Source organism: Agelaius phoeniceus, chromosome 11, assembly GCF_051311805.1.
Source record: "Agelaius phoeniceus isolate bAgePho1 chromosome 11, bAgePho1.hap1, whole genome shotgun sequence".
NCBI classification, from domain to species: Eukaryota; Metazoa; Chordata; class Aves; order Passeriformes; family Icteridae; genus Agelaius; species Agelaius phoeniceus.
This window is the reverse complement of record NC_135275.1, coordinates 2793737-2815092: the sequence shown is the minus strand read 5'-3', so window position 1 is coordinate 2815092 and position 21356 is coordinate 2793737. Positions and strand designations below refer to the sequence as shown.

The 21356-nt window shown below is 45.3% G+C and overlaps 1 protein-coding gene across 10 annotated transcripts in view; it reads right to left on the bottom strand.

The window, feature by feature from the left end:
• LOC129124858 (IQ motif and SEC7 domain-containing protein 3-like) overlaps positions 1-21356 on the bottom strand; it is a 157283-nt gene that overhangs the window by 10827 nt on the left and 125100 nt on the right. Inside the window, exons 3-6 of one of the 10 annotated variants that reach the window (XR_013183850.1) lie at positions 13797-13883; positions 9669-9779; positions 8423-8544; positions 7549-7850 (exon numbers count right to left, since the gene is read on the bottom strand). Coding sequence is in view for 2 of the 10 variants with exons in the window: in XM_077184516.1 (XP_077040631.1) it covers positions 7784-7850; positions 13797-13883 (154 nt within the window). In the remaining 8 variants the exon portion in view is untranslated. Of the gene's footprint in view, positions 1-7548; positions 8545-9601; positions 9780-13796; positions 13884-21356 lie in introns of those variants that run through there. The other 9 variants (XR_013183851.1, XR_013183853.1, XR_013183847.1 and 6 more) reach the window with 9 other exon arrangements.

The following is a 21356-nucleotide window of genomic DNA, read 5'->3' as shown; positions in this document are numbered from 1 at the left end:
TGATGAAAAGCATCAAATGAGTTGATAATGCCTATTTGTTGCTTTCAGCTTTACTTCTAAAAGCAGTGGCTGTTTCCTGCCTCAGCCTTGGCTCTTTCCTTCCCTCCACCGAGGGAGGAGCTGTCCCGACCCAAGGACAGCTCCTGTCCACATCTCCCTTGGAATCCAGCATAAAAATAAACACAAAACTTTCAGTGAGCTCCCTCAAATCAAAAAGAAGAACAATTGTAAAAGATGACTCAATACTAAAGTTACAAAGTGTGGAAGAGGTTTTACAGCCAACTTCTGTGAGCCACAGAGAAGTTTGACAAGAGCATCCATGTTTACCCCTGAAAGAATTCCCTGCCAAGGTTGTTGACATAGAAACCATGAAAGAAAGAAGGATAAATAGGAAAAACCTGTAACTGCTTATTCCAAGAAGCACTTTGCTTGTCTCTCGTGACCAGTGAGTAAAGTGTAAACTTATGAGCTTTGTAAGAATGTAGAACAAGCATGCATGCTAGAATAAAAACAGGGTTTGAAGCCTTCTGGAAATGAAATGGGTTGCTTTGTTTTGTCTCTGTCTCAACTACAACAATAAAGAATGTCCTGGTGGGCTCCTGAAGGCACATGGAGAGCACCCCAACCCCAGGCTGGATGCTGAAGGCACCTCCAGCACTCCTGAGGGTGGGGGGCACAGCTGAGAGTCACCCTAACAAAGGATTGAGGTGACTTTAATGAGAGCAGCCTGAGCCCAGCACACAGCCTGGTCTGTCAGGCCCATCTGCCTGGGCAGGGACGGCGCTGGCAGAGCCCCCAGCCAGGGACAGCTCCTGATTAATGACAGCCCTGGCTGGGCTGGGACAGGGGAAAATGATTGGAGCACCATTGCCTGATCAAGATTAATTATCTCCCCACCCCAGCCCCTGGCAAACGCGTGTCGTAAAGCAGCAATTACAACTAATTGAATCCTCCGTAAAAATGAATTTAATTGAAGAGAGCAAGATGGATTTCAACGCTATCTCATTTTCAGGTGTGCAATGCTCCAGTGATTGGCTTGGAAAAAAAATTCAGAGGTGAATGAGATGTGACATACTTTCTTTAGGATAAAATGCTTACATGAACGGGTCATAAATTGGGTTGATTTTATGCATTTGTTCTAGGAATGCATATGCCAAAGATCATCATGCATCACTATGCATCAGCCAAAGATCATTAAAGGCCAAAGAGCACACAAATAACATAAAAATAGCTAAATACTTGAATGGCTATGGAACGGGAAGGACTTGCTTGAAGCACTGGAAATTAGAAAGGGACATATTTTCATTATATTGTTTTGTGCATCTTCTTTTGAATATGGGAAATAAACATAAATCAAAGGAAACAGCTTTTGGTTATTTGAAATTCCAACTTCCCAGCTTGTTTAGCAAATAAAGACAATTATTTAAAATTTTCTCAAATCTCAGGTCTAAAGGGAAAACAGCAATACCTGCTTTTTACAGAAATGACTGAGATAAAACATGAATGGCACATAAAGGTTTAGCTGGGCACAAACAAAGTGGCCTTGCTCATCAGAATTCACAGAATTCACAGAATCACTGGGTTGGAAGAGACCTTCAAAGTCATCAAGTCCAACCCATCCCCAACACCTCAACTGAACCCTGGCACCCAGTGCCACATCCAGGCTGTGTTAAACACACCCAGGGATGGGGACTCCACCACCTCCCTGGGCAGCCATTCCAGAACTTTATCACCCTTTCCATGAAAAACTTTTCCCTGCTATCCAACCTGTATTTCCCTTGGCACACCTCAAGGTGTGCTCTGGTTCTGTCAGTGCTGCCTGGAGAAAGAGCCCAGCCCCAGCTGAGCACAGGCACCTTTGAGGGAGCTGTAGGGTGATGAGGGCACCTCTGAGCCTCCTTTTCTCCAGCTCCCTCAGTATCAGGGTCTGTGGAACCCTCCCATACCAGCACATTTATTTCACAGAAACTTTAACACCAAATGTTTGCCTTGCACTCACTATGGAACCAAAATATTTTGGGTGGGGCCTGAGCAACCTGCTCTGGGGAAGGAGTCCCTGCCCATGGCACAGGATGATTGCTCAGGTCCCTTCCAGCCCAGCCCATGCTGTGATTCTGTTTCATTCATGTCAGCTGCACAGTTACTCCTTCTGACCTTGCAGGAGTCCAAAACCAAAACTGGCTGGCTCTGAGGAGTCCCTCCCATCCCCAGGAAGGTCCCCAGGGTCTCTTTGGAGGGTCAGTGCATGGACAGCTCCAGGTCATGGCCAGGGAGCCGGGTGGTGGCGGGGCTGGGGCACAGAAGGTCAGCTCATGGCTGGGAGCAGGAGGCTGGAGAGGATCCAGACACAGCCAGAAAAACTCTCCCTGAAATCATTAATGGCATTTCTCCTCGTGGATGGACTCAGTGCCGCTCTGCCTCTCCTCCTCCATCCATCTGTGGCAGCTCAGCACAGGAGGGATCTCTGATTCCAGTGAGGAACTGGAGCCCTGAGCTCCCTGCCCCGACCCCGGGCTCATCCTGAGCCCCAGAGCCCCTTCCCTCTGCCAGAAGGGTGAGCAGGGGGAGGGAGGGGGATAAACACCCAGGGAGTGGGATAAAACATCCAGGGAATGGGATAAACACCCAGGGAATGGGATAAAACATCCAGGGAATGGGATAAACACCCAGGGAGTGGGATAAAACACCCAAGGAATGGGATAAACACCCAGGGAATGGGATAAAACACCCAGGGAATGGGATAAAACATCCAGGGAATGGGATAAACACTGAGAGAATGGGATAAAACCCCAAGGGAATGGGATAAAACACCCAGGGAATGGGATAAACACTGAGGGAATGGGATAAAACATCCAGGGAATGGCATAAAACACCCAAGGAATGGGATAAAACATCCAGGGAATGGGATAAAACCCCAAAGGAATGGGATAAAACACCCAGGCAATGGGATAAACACTGAGGGAATGGGATAAAATACCAAGGGAATGGGATAAAACCCCAAGGGAATGGGATAAAACACCCAGGCAATGGGATAAACACTGAGGGAACGGGATAAAACACCCAGGGAATGGGATAAACAGTGAGGGAATGGGATAAAACACCCAGGCAATGGGATAAAACACCCAGGTAATGGGATAAAACATCCAGGGAATGGGATAAAACCCCAAGGGAAGGGAATAAAACACCCAGGCAATGGGATAAACACCCAGGGAATGGGATAAAACACCCAGGGAATGTGATAAACACTGAGGGAATGGGATAAAACACCCAGGGAATGGGATAAACAGTGAGGGAATGGGATAAAACACCCAAGGAATGGGATAAAACACCCAGGCAATGGGATAAAATACCCAGGGAATGGGATAAACCCCCAGTGCTGTTCAGTCCAGCCCCTCCTGGACAGGACCCTCCCCTTCTTGAGCAGCTGCTGCAGTTTGGGGAGTTCAAAGAAAATGGGAAAGCCACCTGAACCACAGAATCATTGAGGTGGGAAAAGGCCTCTTAAGATCCTAAGTCCAAATTTCAGCTGAACACCCCCATGACACTAAACCACGTCCCAAAACATGAGGGGAAAGGCTCAGAATGCCAAACACCTTGTAAATACAGGTGTGATACCCTTAACTATTATAAATCACTTCAGTAGATGTAGCACAATAAACCTGGATTTTCTGCTGATTTTCAGCAGATATGTTCATTTAGCAGTAATAAAATCTATAGGATCATATTGTTCCATACCTTTTAATAATCAATTTCTTTATCTGAAAACCTACTAACCTAGGAGAGGTGTTGCTGTGTGTCTGTCCTGTTCTCATGGCCCTTCCCAGACAGCCACCAGTGACAGTGGGATGTGAAACACCCCCTGTGGCTTTTCCTCTGCTTTAAACACAAACCTCCCCTGGAACACATCCTGCATTGCACTCCAGAAAGGTGGGGGCCCAATCAAACAGCCTATTTAGGGTAATAAGTATAAAATTTATAGACAACATTTATGATAACAGTTATAAAACATATAAATGAGACTGGCTGTAGGGCATCCTGGCATAGATATCCATAGATATCCATAGATGTCCATAGATATCCATAGATATCCCATCTCCAGTGTTCACAGGCTGCAGAAGTACGTCGAGCTGGCCTCCTCCCTCCTTGGCAGCTCCAGGCAGGAGTGAATTACCGGGAAAGCTTCGGGAAGGCTGCATTGGAGCTCCCTCTAGCCCCCACGCCAGGAAATTGTCAATTATTGAAAAAAAAAATCAAAAAAGAAAAAAAAAAAAATTAAAAAGATTCTACCAGCACCCGCACCCCATCCTGGCACAACACAAAGGCAGCGAGGGCTCCCACAGGTGTTGGGATGTGTGGGTTTTGGGGTCGGGTTTTCTGAGAACTCCCCACTCCATTTCAGGTGAAAAAGGAATTGGTGCTGCATGTCAAAGGGGCCATTTGGCAACTAAATATTCCAGAATGCAAATGTTCCTGTTCCTCTTGCAAAACTGTGGTTCAGGGGGTTCCAGAGGGGCTCAGCCTTTCCAAGCAGGGAATTCCAGGTGCTCACCTCTCACCAGTGACCTCAGGTGCTGTCCCAGTGCTGCTTCATTGCACCCCTGACCATCCCATTCCACTCACTGCCATCCCTGGGCACTGCTCAAGGAAGGAGCTGCCTCGGCCATAAATTACTCTATAATTCCAACTCTCCACAAGTTCTGAGCTGCCTGGAATGGTGGCAGTCTCTGCTCCATGGCACAGCTGCTGGCTTGGCTAAGGGAGCATCTGAAAACCTTGACTGCAGCCATGCTGAGACCTACACCTTGCTGCATTTCTCAGGGGATCACTCCTTTTCCTACATTACACAGCATTTTCCTTCAGCTAGTTAAAATCTACTTTGAGAGATGAATATCTTCATTTATCTCAGTTGAACTGGTTTGGTTTGGGCTTTTTTTTTTTTTTTTTTTTTTTTTTGCTCCATCTAGTGGTGCACAAAAATTCATCCTGCTCCAGCCCAGAGTGTCCACACACTGCTCTGAGCTGTGTTAGGGACTTCCCACAGCTGTTAAAGGAGAGAAAATAATACAAGCACAGAAAATAACAGCAAGGCAGTGGTTGCTGTGCAAAGCTGGAGTCTCACCCACCTATTCCAGGCAAAACCATGTAAAAGGTGAATATGTTTGCACAGGAGAACTCCACACTGCAACCAACCTGATCCTAAACAGTGCAAGAGCCTAAAGGTGCCAAAGGAGAAATTCCCCATCTGAACTCCCTCAAAGCAGCAGATTTTTTGAAGCCCTCTGAGTTCATGGAAGGAGAAAATAAGAAAAAATAAGAAAAATGCCATTTCTACTTTGCCTTCCATCCCAAAATGCACAGTAAGACAGTCTTCACTCTTCACAAAAACAGTGCAAATTCACCTAGGAAGGGGAATTTTTCTGCTGGTACCTTTCCCTGTTTTATAATAGCATGCAGCATTTTAGGTCATCTACTTCTAACTCTGGTTAGCTATGAGAGCCCCTACCAGCCTGTGCTGCTAAAGCCAGGGATGCACAGCATGTTTTATTCAGCCAGCCATGATTTATTCAAAGAGGGAAATGTTTACTCCTGCATTTCTGGCCTCCACTGCAGCAGGGAAGGTCAGCTCTCTGTGTGCTCCTGAAGAGAAAATGCCACAATTCAGGGGCACTACAGCTCCAAATCCAAACTGTTCCAAATCCCAGCAACCCCTAATGAGCCTATTTCCCCTTAATTGGAAAACTACTGGATAGAAACACCCCATGCCAGTGTCCTGTGACAGCCAATAACGCTGGGCAGGCTTTGCCTTCATTTTCTCCTGAGCCTCATCATTAACTGCAGCCACTTCCAGGGTAATCACACACTGGCCCTGCAGGCTGGGGGGTTGAATTTGCAGGGTTAAATCAGTCTGGCTTCTTTGTTTTCCTTTGCACAAATAGATAAAAGGTACTCATTGAAAGATTGGACAAACCCTCCCCTCTGCAAGGGAATAATTACAGTGCTCCAGAGTTCAGTTCACTGAGGAGAGAGTGGTAATCACTGTTTACATCTGGGAGGGAGATAAGCAAGTCAAAATATCAGAAATTCCTACTGTTTCTATCTTTGAGAAGCAACTCTGAGAAACTCCTAATTACAGAGTAAAAGACCCAAATGGTGAGCAGTGCTCAAACATTTCAGTGTTTTGCCCTGCCCTGTAAACATCAGAAGAATATATTCCAGGGAATATAATTCCAGATATATATTCCAGGGATATAATAAACTGCAGTCAGCCACTACACTATTTTTTGCATACATTATTTTGAAATTTTACAGTAAGAATGAGTGTATATTGTATATTGTACTATATTCATTACTCTATATTGTAATGAAAAACATTTAAGAAATGTGAAACTGAGAACATTCAATACCAAAGAACAGCAGCAGCCACAGAGTGTGAGCAGTGAGCAGAAATGATGCAGAAAAACTTGCAAAATCATGAAGGCAGATTATTCTTGTGCCAGCAAATCCCTGCCCAGGCCTGGACACTGCACAGTCACAAGGGAAGCACAAGGAAACATTTCACAGCAAGGACAGAGACACTGGATTAAACCTCTCAGAAGAGCAAATAAACTGTATTTGGGTTTTTTGGAGATTCCTTTAGGGAGAAAAAAGCACATTGTAAAGATGAGAGAGAGCCTCAAGCTGCCTTCACAGTTCTTCCCTCCTTGATCCTGGTGATTCTCCTTTTATCCCATCCTCAAAGCCACACACAAGTACAAATAAATTCCTGCTTTTTCCCCTGCATCAAGCCACCTCTGCCTTTACACCAGCCCCAGACTGTGGGGAGAAATATTTTACCTCATGACAGCAACTACAGATTTAAGAACTTTTTCCCCCTCTCCCAGTCCTTCTTTCCCACTATTTTCAGGGCAGTAAATGCCACTGCAGAGAAATTCTGTTCCCTGCTGCATCTGCCTGCACTGGTTAAGTTGGAAAACGCAGCCAGCAGAAATTCTCTGGTTATCTTAGAGCCACAGGATGTGTCTGAAAGGTGCAACCAACCAAGAGCCTTGTGAGCAGCAGGGACTTGGACACCCATGGACACAATCTCATTTCTCCAGCTGCACTCATGGGGCTGTGCAGCTGCAAGTTCACTCCTTTAGTGACAACTGAACCACAGCTTTGAGAGAAATATTTTCATTGATGAGGCAATAGAAGCACGTGAGCAGGGACCTTTGGTTGATCCAAGCCTTGCACAGAGGCCAAGGAAAGGAGAAGACAGAGCTCAAAGCAGCTTAGGATGGAAGCAGGCATGGAGAGAGATGTGCTGCCACAACAGAGATGTGCTGGCTCCTCAGAACCAGCACCAAGGAAAGGAAGAAGGGCTCATCTCCAGCAGCAACACCCATAAAACATCTCATGCTGGTGTTTGCCCGACCTTGAAACAAACTCACACCAGCCCAACAGAGATCTCACAACAGCTGCCCTCCCACCCCACATCTGGCAGAGGAAAAATCCCCTTGGGCTGTGCCCTCCACACCACACAGCAACAAAACTCACACTACACCTCAGGGCTTATGGTACCGTTTATTTGAGCTGAAAATAAAGTGTGCACTGGAGGGATCTGTTCACAGCTGGCGTGTGTCCTCAGCACTGGGCAGGAGGAGAGAGCTGTGGGGAGCTGGAGAGGAGGCATTGCTCAGACTGGCAGCACGGGGTCCCAGGGCAGTGCCAGTCCATGCCCACAGAGAGGGAGGAGAGGAGCTGGGCACAGGAGCAGGGGCTGCAGCAGAGCCCAGCTGCGCTGTCATCTCGAGGAGGGGCTGCTAGAGCCCGAGGGTGGGCAGCAGAACTGGTGCAGGACACTATCTTCCCTGCCAAGGAGGGGGCAAGAAAGAAAAGAGACAGAGGAAGAGAATCACAGGGAGCAGCATTAGGAAAATTCAGCTTGAAATCTGTTTGCTTTTGTTTTCACATCCACAAATACTGTGAGTTGTTTGTAAGCACCACCCAGTTAACCCATTTCCATCTCAGAGACAGGACTCTCCAAAAAGGGAAGAACAGCCCAAGGAGCCAAGGCCAACTCTGATGACTTAAACTCTGAGAAAAACACTGCCTTGAAAGGGCCACTTTTGGTTTTCCCCATTAGAAAAATTACATTAGGCTGTCATTTACATACCCAGCCTAATGTGGCCACGGCCCCTTTATTTTAACACGCTCAGAACTTCCCACAGGTATTTCCACTGCCCACATTCTGCTGGAAATGCAGAACAAATGCCTCCCCCCTGTGAGGGAGGCTCACACACAGAAATCCTGGTGATGAACAGGTCTGCTCTCCACCCCCTCCTCCCTCCCTCCCCAGGGCAAGAAGAGCTCTGTCTCCAGGAGGAGTTGCCAGCATCATGAATGGTGCCACCACGAGGCAGCAGCAGTTTGGAATACCCACATCTGTAATGCTGGAGGTGCTTTATGGCAGGGAAGGAGATGCTGGCCTAGCAGGAGGCTCCAGCCACTTCTGAACCAGTGACACAACCACGAGGGGCCACTTCCTTTAAAGTAAAGAACAGGCTAAAGGAGGAGGATGGAAAGGAACACAATGAGGGAAGGAAAACAAGAAAATCCCAAACCAAATTTCAGGCTGTTCTGCCAGTTCTCCCAACTGTGCTCAGGAGCACAATCCACCATTTGCACTCCCTGCATCACGTAGGCATCAAGTGGAAAATTACAAGTATTACTCTAATTATGCCAGCTTTCCTTTGCCATAGGGTGTGAGCACAGATGCCTTATGTAATCAGCTGAACCTCACACTGACTTGGGGCAGGATTTGGTCACAGTTTGGATCTGGTTTGCTCTGTCCATCTGCATCCTGCCTCTCTGGGCCACGTGCTGCTGGTCTGGGCCACACTGCTCTCACTGCTTTGCTCAGTTTGAAAATTAAAATACCACCAAGCTTTTATATCTCTGCATATTCTAGAGAGCTTAAACATGCTGAGGTATACAGCTAGAAATTAGATCCCTATTCAACATTTTTTTGGTAGAAAATGTCAATGCATATTATATATGCAATTATGTATGAAATGCCATATCAGTACTAAAAAGAATTCTGAAGTGCAGCTCCTTCAGATATGTCCTTACCTGGGACTAAGCACTGACTGGCAGCTACCACAGGGCCAGGGGCTCTGCTGCATGCTGTGGGATGTCTCTAGGGCTGTTTGTAGGGAGGACACAAGAAGTATTTGCTTTGTGTCTCAGGGAAGAGAGCGGTGCCCAGCAGTGTGAAAAAATAAACTGGGAGTTGCAAGGTACATTTATCTATAAAGAGATTTGTTTGTTTGTTTGTTTGTTTGTTTTAGGGGTACAAGCTATTTCCCAGTTTTCCCTGGCTGTGCTAGTGTGCAAAAATTCCCACTGTGCTCTTGAGAAGAGTTAAGGAAAACCAAACCACTCCAATACATGATGGAAGCATCTGAAAGCTCAGCATTGTTGCAGGGGAGCCTCTGTGTTAACCAGTTATGGTGGCAAAACAGCTCCAAAGCCTCCCAGGGGCTCAGACAGAAAGAAATAGCACAACCAATCCTTCTATCATCGTCCACACAGTGGTTTGTTGCATGTAAGCCAACATTACCTGGTGAAACAAAGATTCCACATTAAAATTTCACACAAGTACAGTATTTTCAGAATGATGGTTTTACCTCCCAGAGGTGCTGATTAAACATTAAGCAGGCAGAGACTGCAAGAAAATGATGGGATTTCTTTGGTACTATAACATCCTTTGCATTATCATTTTGTTTTCACAGGTCTCACTGGGGAAAAAAAAAAAAGAAAAGAAAAGAAAAATCTCTAGCTTCACGATTTAAAAAATGGTCTTTGGACATGATGAGGGCATCTAATTTGAGATTAGAAGGATGGAAGGTAGGGTGGATGGAGACAGGAATGAGTGACAGCCAACATTTGATGCAAATCAGAGCGAGGAAGTCACAGTTATGAAAAAAGACATCAGATGGAAAGATGCTCAGTGGTAAGCAAATGTGTCCACAGTTGCAGTTTGCACTCATCAGCCTGTTCCATACCCACACAGGGAAGGCAGACAGGAACAGGGCTGGCTATCCCCAGCAGGGGCACCTCTGTACATGGAATTTTCTGTGTGTGAGGTTCCTGCACAGATGGGCTGAGGGTCTGACTGAAGTTTGTCTAAAGATCTGTCACAGAATCCCAGACTGGTTGGGTGGGAAGGGACCTCAGAGCCCATCCAGTGCCACCCCTGCCATGGCAGGGACACCTCCCACTGTCCCAGGTGCTCCCAGCCCTGTCCAGCCTGGCCTTGGGCACTGCCAGGGATCCAGGGGCAGCCCCAGCTGCTCTGGGCACCTGTGCCAGGGCCTCACCACCCTCACAGGGAGGAATTTCTTGCCCATATCTATTCTAAACCTACTCTCTGTCAGTTTAGAGCCATAGAAAGCCTGTTTAGAAAATGCTGGGACTCAGCTTCCTCAGGCAGGACACAGAGCTGATGAAATTCCCTTCCTGCAGGTGCCATTTCAGCTCTGGGCTTTGCCCAGCTCCAGCTGTGAGGCCTCTGAGGTGATGATGCCTGGATCAAACCAGAGGCTCAGCAGCTGAAGTACAGGACTACCTGGATTTCTATTTTCTGGGTGTTCCACACTTCCTTTACTTTTCTCTTCACACCAGATATCAAATCTGCATTCCAATGATCTCTGACAGACCCAGAGCAGCTCCTGGAACCTGCAGCTTCCAACCAGAGGCTGCTGTTTTCAAGGCTCCACTCGGGAGGCAGGAAGGGGAAGGGAGTCAGAGAAGCCAAGCTACAGACATTGCTGTCTATTTTTTAATTCCCAAACAGAAATAACCCAAAAAGAGCAAGCAGAGGAGGCATATGGGCTAACTGGAACCCAGACAAGCATCTAGCTGGAAGGACACAACAAGCTCAGGCTTCCCAAGACTTCCCTTGTAATAGGAGAATGCAAGATAACTTGTGTTATTTCTGTCTCTTTTGAGCATTGTAAAATGAGTGAGGGATTACTGCAATAGCTGCAGTTATTAAAAATGCATTATTTCCCTATTAACCATTCAAAACAGATGCCAAAGATCGTCTGGACCAGAAATAAAACTGCTGGAGTGAATAAAACATCCAGCCATTAGCTAACAGCAAATCAGAGATGCTCCAGATTTCACTGTAGTGCATTCATTAATTGCTTCTTTCAGAGCAAATTTAATTTTTAATTCTGGGCTACAAAATTAATCCCTCAGTGTATTTTCTAAATAAAGCCTCAAAACTGCAGCCAGACCAAAGCATCCACGTCTGTTAGTTTTGTTTCTAATGATTTCTATTTATAAATTGATAAATGGGAAGACTAAAAGCTAAATTTAATGCCATCATGTGTATGTAGAAATGCAAAGCCCAATCCTGTTAGAGCTCTAGCAGCTCATTTTCATTCACAGCAAAGGGATCCCCATTTGCAGGTCCTGCACAAAACCAGGTGCATCATTTGCACTTGACTCAGAGATCACAGTTGTGGGGATGGCACTTTGGATATAACAACTTCAGAAATTGAAATTATGGGCAAACCAAACCAATTCCTGCCATGAGGATGATGGTAACAGCCTGGTTCCAGCACAGCAGCACATCTGTGAGCAGGGGCAGCATAAACATTGCAGGGTAACTTGGAATTAAATTCTATAGACTAAAATATTCTTGTTTGCAGCTCTTTTTATCCTTCCCAAGAACAGAGTGCTGTGGGGTGCAGGATCATTTGGTGGAGGTGTGGCCAGTGCAGTCCCTACTCAGAGCAGGTACAGCAGGGATGTCCCACTGACCTGAGTGTGGCTGGGGACAGAGACCCCACGTCCCCTGCTGGCCTCTGCTCCAACGTTTGACCAAGCTCATGGTGAAATTCCCTCTCTCCCTGCCTTGTATCTAATTGGAATTTCCTTACTGCAGTTTGGTTTGGTTGCCTCTTGTCCCTGGGAGAGGCTGGCTGCAGCTTTTCCATATTCCCCCTGTTCACAGAACCCCAGACTGGTCTGGGTTGGAGGGACTCAAAGCCATGGCAGGGACACTCCCACTGTCCCTCCAAGCCCTGTCCACCTGGCCTTGGGCACTGCCAGGGACCCAGGGGCAGCCACAGCTGGGTTGGACACCTCTGAGTGAAGAATTTGCCCTGATTTCCACCCAGAGCCTGCCCTGCCCAGCCTGGGGCTGTTCCCTCTCCTCCTGTCCCTGTTCCCTGGAGCAGAGCCCCTTTTCCCCTGGATGTCCCCTCCTGGCAGGAGCTGTGCAGAGCCACAAGGTCTCCCCTGAGCCCAAATTTCCTTGAGAGCAAACAAGGCCAGGGATCAGCTCCTTCCACTCACAGTCCTGAGCCATCAGCTGGAGGTCCCACAGCACTCTGACACTGCACAGCTTCACACCCCCAGAGCAGGGAACTCCTGTCCTCACTGCACAAAAAAAAGCCCTGAAGAAATTCAGATTTTTCAAGCACGAAGTTCAGCTGCTCTAAGCTTTAATTCCAGAAGAAATATCACTGATAAAAATAACACCCTATGTGGAGCAAGACACTGAGACATTCAAGGAACAGCTGGTTTTCCCATCAACATCCCAACAGGAAGATCCTTAAAATTAAAGCACTATCAACTAAGGACATAGCAAAACTAAAAGCCTCACTAAAAAGCAAGCAGGGAATCTAAGAGTTTTCAGGCCCTGCTCCTCACCAAAGGAATTTGAGCTGTCTTACAACTCAACTATGGACTCACTACCACCAAATAAATGAAGGGCTCTGATGGGAGAAAAAAAACCAAACACACAAACAGATGCTGCAACACAAACCAACAGGGTGAATCCAAGCATGCATGGAGAGAGGTAACTAGGGGATGAAATATTCAAACCAGAAATATGTTTATGCATTTACAGATTTAGGATTCATTGTTTGCTTTTGTCTTTCCTTATTACCCGTGCAAAATGATTTTGATTTTTCAGCACCAGGCTTCCAATATTTTGATATTAATATTATTCATGAGCTGGCAATTATCACCAAGTCGATTGCTAATAGCAGAAGTAAAAATTCAAGACAATCTTTTCCATGGCATGCACAGTTTTTTAACAGTTTTCACATTTCCAATGACTGAGATTAGCTGCCCTCTGATGCTTCCCTAAGATGTTACAATAAACACTGGCATTGACACTAAACTGTACTATGGGATGTAATTGCTGCTCTCTGCACTGGATCAAAGAGAACACATAGGTAGTAAAGGCATCTCTGTTAAAAGAAGCAATATGAGCTGGAAGATGTGTATTTTTGATGTATTCAGGGCCTGGATGTGTTTAAAACCCCTTTCTTTCACTCAAATCCAAGGCAGTGCTGAGCCCTGGCCAGGTCCGTGCCTTTAACCTTCAGAGGGTTAAACACATGGATGAATTCCTCAGCTACTGGAAGGGATGGAAAAAAAGAGTTGCTAAGGAGAACATCAATATCCTCCATTAATTATATAAATATTTCAGTGTATTTGTCACGTGAGAGCTCAGCCTGCACCTCCCTTCTCCCTACCTTTGCAAGCCCAGGGGGATGTGCGCCTTAAAGCACATGACACTCATTTTACAGAGTAATTCCAGAGTGCCTGAGAGAAGGACTCACTGCAGTTATGGTTCTATCCACAGCTACCCTACAAGACCTCAAAAATATTGGATATTTAATCCAATTTTTTTTTCCTTTTAAAACTTAAGCAACTATTGCTTGTCTCATGTCAAATGGCAGCACCAGATGTCCCTCAAAGAGCAGCAGAGGGTGGAGCATGTCTACTCTTACCTGTACTCTGAGTGTGTGGCAGGGACAGCTAGCTGGGAATGGTACAATGGAGCTGGACAGCAAAACTGGTGCAGAGTATTTAAAGACCTACGACACAAGGAAAAACACAAAGTCAAACCAGCAGTGTTGAGAAAGGGGCTCTTGAGGGGAAGGCAGGTGCTGACAGGAGAATTGGAAACTCAGGAGAATGGGGACTGAAATTTGAGGCACAGCTGTGAGATCTGGATGCCAGGGGACACAGGGAACAGTGCCAGGGTTAAATGCACACACCACAATGATGGGGAGGAGCTGCTGCAGTGAGGAGTCAATCAAAGGTTTGTTGCAGAATTAGGATCAAATGCCAATTTAAGGCCTGGGGTTTGCCTTGCCACGAAGAAGGAAGGCAAAGCTGAAAGACTGAGGGTTAAAGTCCCTGTGGAAATGAAGCTTTAGGCTTGCACCTTACTCTGCACCAGTCAGGCTGTTCTCTGGTCATGGAATTAATGCACAGTGCTCTGAATGAGGAGGGACAGTGCAATGGACATGGACACAAAGCTTTCTTCAAGCCCAGCAATGACAAACATATTGCAAAATAAACCACTTGAAAATGTGAAAGAACCCAAGTTTCACGCATGTTTTAAGCAATATTCAGACCTGTGCAATAGCAGTTTAATTGTTCAAATTTGTTCATTTGTTCAAAGTACAGAAAGAAAACAAAAAAATCCCTTACTGCACAAAGACATTCTGCACCCCAGATCATTAGATTGGTATTGTTTCACCAAAATAAAACCAGACAAGGGGTTTCCACCTCTGAAGGAAAGCTTGGAAAATCTAAGCAGCAAAAAACAAAAACAAAACCAGACAAGGGGTTTCCACCTCTGAAGGAAAGCTTGGAAAATCTTTAAGCAGCACACAGCACACACGTCCCTGCATTCCTGGTGTTTGTGCCAGGAAACATTAAACAAGGCTCAGCACAGCAAGTCCTCCATGATAAATCCACCTAATCAAATTTCTCAGGACACAGCATTCTTCTAGGAAATCATAAAAAAATAATCAATATCTCCTAGCTCTTTGAGTGGAAGAGGGAGCTGTTAAATTGAAAATCCTCCTTTAACTTGTGAGCATCCAACCCGACAGTTAACAGAGGGGGTGTGTGTGTGCTAGAGTACACAAATGCACTTTTCCCCCCATCTTTCTCTTGGTGTTTTGATAGAAGTCTCAGAAGATTGATTTTGATTCTTCTGCATCCCTGAGGCTTAAAGTGAATCCTGTGAGGTCACTTTCTTACGAGATCAAAGAGAGTGGTTAAGCAAAAAGAAGTCAGGCTTTGTTCAGGAAGGAGCAAGTTACTAATCCTTAGGAAAAAAGACAAGGTCAGCCTGTTCTGATTCCTGCTGCCAACACTGTGTCAGCATCTGCATGGCCAGGATCAGCTGGATTTTCTGTTCAAAGGTGGTAACTCCTGTAAAGTACTTGGGCTTTTGGAGATGCAGCTCAGCCCAGACACACCCCAGGGTGGGATGTGCCCTCTAACACCTCACAAGGTTCAGGTACCCATGGGTCACCTTCAAACCCCTTGGGAAGACAAAAAACTCAAACCAAAGATGGAGAACAACACCAAAAACATTGATGGGCTCTATCCAAGCAGCCAAAGCTGGATTTTCTGTCAGGAAAAGCACAGAGTGTTCCACACGAGCTGCTCCCCTCAGTCCTGGGGCAGCAGGGCACGAGTCTCAGCCTGGGCAGGGGAACTGCTCTCATGAGGAACCTGCTCCTGCCTTGGCATCCTGGTTTTTCCAGCAAAAGCAAAAGAAGGAAATGCAGGAAATCGGTAGGAGAGTGCTCCAGATTCCATTGCCACCACTGTTCTTTTTCCACACAGATGTCTCTTTCTTCAGAGAATTAACCAGTGAAATATGAAAGAATATGAAAGAATCTCTCTGGATTCAGCTCTGCTCAACAAAGCTTTTTGAACAGAGTTTGCTCCTGGCTCTTCCAAAACCATTCTGCCCTCAAGGCTCCATGAATATGTCTTGCTCCAGTATTCCTAGGTTCCAAAAGAACCTGAACAGTAAAGAAGGTGGTGGAATCTTGTCACCATCATATTTTCTGAAAAATCCTCCTTGCCCAGGATTCTTCTCCTGGGAAGCTGAGAAGCCTCAGAGAAAAAAGAAAACAATATTATCTCATTTGCTTCTCCTGTGCTTTTGCTGCTTTGGAATGTGGTTTGGAGATTGTTTATCCAACAGGTGCTTGTTTGATTGGTTTAATGTGAATTGTGTTTACTTAATGACCAATCACAGTCAGGTTGTGTTGGGACTCTGGAAGGAGTCACAAGTTTTCATTATCATCTTTTTAGCCTTCTGTCTGTATCCTTTCTCTATTCTTTAGTATAGCATAATATAATGTAATGTGATATAATGTAATGTAATATAATGTGATATAATGTAATGTAATATAATGTGATATAATATAATATAATATAATATAATATAATATAATATAATATAATATAATATAATATAATATATAACATAAGCCTTCTAAGAACATGGAGTCAGATTCTCAATTCCTCCTCTGTCCAGGGACCCCGAAAATACCACAGAGTCTGAAACCTAAGGAGCTCGTAGAATTTTGGGTTTGTGAACTAAAGTTTAGAATTAAACACAGGATTTGATTTGAGATCTTGGAAAAGGTTTTTAAACTTAGGTGTTAGAAGTGAGAATGTGGATTTATAGTTTGAAGTAGAGATATGTCAAGCAAAGGAAAGTTTAGAGTTTAAGATATAGAAAAAATAAAGTCATAACAGAGGTAAATAAGGAGCTTAGAATGCAGTACTTTAGGGTTGAGTGTCATAACATGATTGGTTAAAAATGTTTATATTGTAGTATGGATCTGTAAGATAAAATATTTAAGGACTGGGTTAAAAACATAAATATCTTTGTTAGTAGTGTTTTATTAGTCAATAATTCCTTAAAAGATCTTGTAACTAAGGGTTTTGTGACCTTCTGAACTGTGCTGTAACAATGTGAGCTGAACTCAGCCCTCCTGCCTATGTAGAAGATAAGAAAATAAACCACATCATCAAATACAATTCAGAGGACCCGTGTCAAATTCCTTCCGAAACTGCCCACGAGTGAGTTATCACAAAGAGAAGCTCTCCCCATGCTGTGGTTTGTAGACACCTGTGGCACAGCCCTGGGCTCAGGAGCTGGCCTGCCCCGAGTTCCAGGAGCAGCAGGAACGCAGCAATCCCGTCCTGGGAGCAGCTGACCCTGCCCAAGGAGGCTCTGACACCACCACAGGTGAGGAGGTGACACAGGGGACAGGCTCAGCTGCAGGCTGGCACTGAGGGGCCACTGAGGGCTGCATCCTCAGACAGGATCCTGGGCGCACCACGAGGTCTGGGCTCTGCTCTGAACGTTGAAATTTAGAATAGCTGAACTCTGTTTGGGCTCCTCCAGATCTCAGTGACTCATGGCAGCCTGACAGTGATGAGGCTCAGCCTTTACAGCCCCTGACTAATGCTCATTCTACCCAAAGCAATGGGGTAAATCTGCCAGTGCAGTTTAAGATTCACATGTGGCATTTTGTGCCTTCAATCACCTGTCAAAACAGCACTTGCAATCATCTACCCCTCTGTAATATACCAAAGAATGTTTACAGTTCCAATCCCTTTGTTTGTTTGTTTGGTTTGGCTGGAGTTTTAATTATTTTTTAAACTTCATAGCTATATGTTGCAATCAGCCTTCAACACAAGTTTGCATTCAAGCTAGAATTCATTTACTAATTTTTAACACCTAAAAACTTCAGAAGAAATCCATTTCAATCATTTGGAGGAGAATTAATCACTGCTCCTGTTCACAGTCTCACAGATACTCAGCCCTGTGAAGATTAGTTTCCACATCTGTAGCTGCTGTTCTTCAAAGGATGATTTAGGATTACAAAGAGAGCCCAGGTACTTCAGCACCAGGACAAGACAAATGACAGCTGACAAATGCTGCTGCTGGTAATTTCAGTTTCTGGCCCATTGCTGCACACGGAAGTTTGGCCATTTCCCATTCCCAGGCCAAGTTCATTCCAGCTCTCCCCTTGGGAGCAACCCCTGTGAATCCCTGCACGAGGTTCTTGGCAGAGCAGATGAGTCTGCCAGTAAAACCAGAGCCAAATGTGACCCAAACCCTGGACACCTCATTCCCCCACAGAACAGGAGGAACCCAGCTCCTAAGAGAGCACACAGCCCCCAGGCAGCTGGGGCTGTGCCTCTCACCCCTCTGTAAACCCCATCATATTTGCCATTAGAATCCACTCATTTGAACAGCATTTTCCTGTCCATCAGCAAACAGAAATGACAATTCTTTTTAATCTTCTGGTTTTAGAGCCTTGCTCAGATGTACAAATAAAAAGAAGTTGACTACTGGTCATCACATAAAGCCAGAACTATTTTTATTTTTTTCTTTCATTTTCTCTTGCAATCCCCAACAAGCCTCCCAAACTCAGCAGACAATTTTCTCAGTATTGGTTTTTAAACAACCTGGCAGAGCAGAACACTCTGGCCATTAACCTGGAATTGCTTTTTCTCTAACAGGTTATCCTGTGCTCTCACGATGTGCTCGGAGCCAGCAGATGCTCCTGGCAGGATTGGGAGCCTGGGGGCAGCTTGTCCCCTCTCCCTGCCCAGGACACTGTGGTGGCACAGGACATCCACCCACCCCTGCTCATTCTGCTGCTGTTGAATTTTCAGCAGAATTATTAAACCATCGCTGTCTGAGAGCTTCTTCCTACAAGAGCTTCCAAACTCCAGACTGAGGGGAGTGGGGGCAGGAGCACAGCTGGAAGGAGCCTGTCTGGAGTTAATGATGTGGCTGATGAGAGGAGCTGCTCAGTACCTCCCTGCCCTTTGCTGCTGCCCTCCCCAGAGCCCTGACTCCATTCACCATTCCTCCTCTGGTCTGGAACAACAATCTGTTCCCCTCCATCTGCCAGGATTCTTCCCTTTCTTCTGGCACATTTTCCCATAAAGTGCACGTTGCAATGAGAATGTTGAAAAAAAATAACTCCAGCACAGGCTGCTGTCCTGGATACCTGTGTGCACCCATCCTTCTGAAATCAGCTTGGGAACAGCAGGAGGGGCAGACAAATCCATCCCCTACCTCAGCCCATTCCCTCCATGTCAGCTGAGGGAGCCAAGAATGGTTTGTTTGATTGGATCTATTAAAAGGAATATTTGCATTTCCCAGTGTTTTATCCTGTTGAACAGTAACATTATTTTACAAATTCAAATTTTCTTTCTCAAGTTGATCCAGAGTTATGGCAACAGCTGAGATTAGAAAATATTGTAGATAGAAACTAATAAAGTCTGTCCTGTTCTTGTTTAATAAATCCAACCATTACTTTCATGAGGAACAACATTTGAAATATAATCAAAGGATACCCAAAGAGGTGATGAACAGTAAAAGTCATAATAATACAGAATCACATCAACTCCAGCTAAATGCTTGCTAATTAACAAGTTTATTAACCTGCTAGAAGGGCTTCCAGAATGAAAACCCCGTCCCAGGCCACAGGACAGCTTTTTGCAAAGCAGAGAAAGCAGCAGGAAGCTTTTCATGGCAGCTCCCACTGTCCCAGCCCAGGTTTGACTGCAGCTGTCTGTGGCTGTGGCCACTTCAAGGTGATTAAGCACATGACACATTCCCATTTCCAAGGTCAAATTCCTACTGTTCCTTACCCAAAATACAGAGGGCAGTATGATTTTGGTTTTTGAAGCAGCACTGTGAAACCTTCTCTTCTTTGCTATTCATTTCACCCCACTGTATGTCCAGCACTCTGCAGCCAAGCACATCACAGAGAGCTGTGGTGGCACACAGACAATATTATGGTTTTTTCCCAGTGTTGTTATTATTAATTAATGTCCTGGCATGCACTCTTTTGGATGGCTACCCCACAACATTAAATGCTGCCATTGCTTTTATGGTTGCATCCACAAAAACCTTCCAGTTCACAGCAGAGACCAGCACACGCTGCAGGAGAAGCCCAACTCCTCCCTTCATTGCCTGGGCACTATGGGAACATGCCCAGGGATTGCTCTTGGAGCAAATCTTTGATCTGCTCTCACAGAGCCCAAGGTGGCTCTTTGGGCACAGCTTCTTGGCCACCACATCCAGGTGGGTGTGTTGGGAGGCACACAGGGGGGCAGCAGGAAGCTCCTGGCAGGTGTAATTAGCAGTGTAATTACTCTGCAGGAGTTTGAGAGTCAAAAACCTCACCCACACATCACAAGCAGCACAGCCATATGCTGCAAAGCTGCTCTGCTGGCATCTCCCTCCTCCCATTGCTGCCTCCCCTTCCACGCAACAGTCAGAGCCTGGCTCACAGCACTCGAGAATTCCATTTCCTCTTCACAGGAATGAAAGATGTTTTCACCAGCTACAAGGATGCTCAATAAAAGCTGCAGTTCCAAACGAGCAGCACACACAGTCCAGAGTACAGACCACTGAATTTTGTTCCAGAATTCATCAAATCTGGTTGTCATCAAAATGATTTAATAGCAGGATTTGTACACGGCGCAGCAGAACTGCAGACTGGGAGTTCTTGTTTGGAATAATGCTTCCCTTTGTGTATTCCCAGCTCAAGTGCCCACAGCTGGATTTTTCAATGGAATCATCAGGCACCCTCTCACTGACCTCTCCTCCATCAAAGGGCCTGTAAATAATTATCATCTCCTGGGAGAATGGAACCACCACAGGCCCAGCATACTAAACAAGGAACAGCCATTATTTTGTCCCATCCTAGAACACAGCACTTATTTAGCATTACAGAGAATTAGAAATAATTATTATAAACTTTTTTAGGTTTCATGAAAATTCAGTACCAGCCTACACAAACAGACAGGAGGGATCCTTCTGCAACCCTGCACAGTTTGCTCCAATCCTGGGTTAGCTGGAACTAGGGTGAATTTAATTAAGACTATTAATATGTAGATGCTTATAATTAGAAAAAATTCTTTTTAAGTCTTAACTAGAACCCCATCTATGGTGCAGGGTGATGTGGAATAATTCACAGGACTCATAAGATGCACTTGTGTCAGTTGTGTTTACTGGGAGCTGTCAAAATCTGTAGGAAAAACCCACACAGTCCAAACCCAGAAATTAAGAGCAAAGAGACACAAGAGAAGGAAAATATCTTTTAGATTAAATCAGAATGTGGATATATTCACCACTTCTTTTCTGTATCTCCCACATCATTAAATCAGGTCCCAGAAATCCTCAAGAAACTACAACTCCCCTTACAGAACACAGGCACATTTATAATCTCACAGAGCAATAACACAGCAAACCCAAAGCTGAGCAGTGCCAGTTATACATATTGGATTTGCAGCTGATGAAAGAGGCAAAATAGCAAAGTACAAAGAATGAAATTACCCAGATACAGCAGGAGAGATTTACAGCAAGGCAAATCCTGTTACTTAAAACAATGCTCCAGTGACATATGTTCTATTCAGTGCAGCAGCTGAAAAAACTGCTTTCACTAATCCAAGTAGTGTGACACTCTTGTTCAGCTTTTCTTAGAACAGCAACA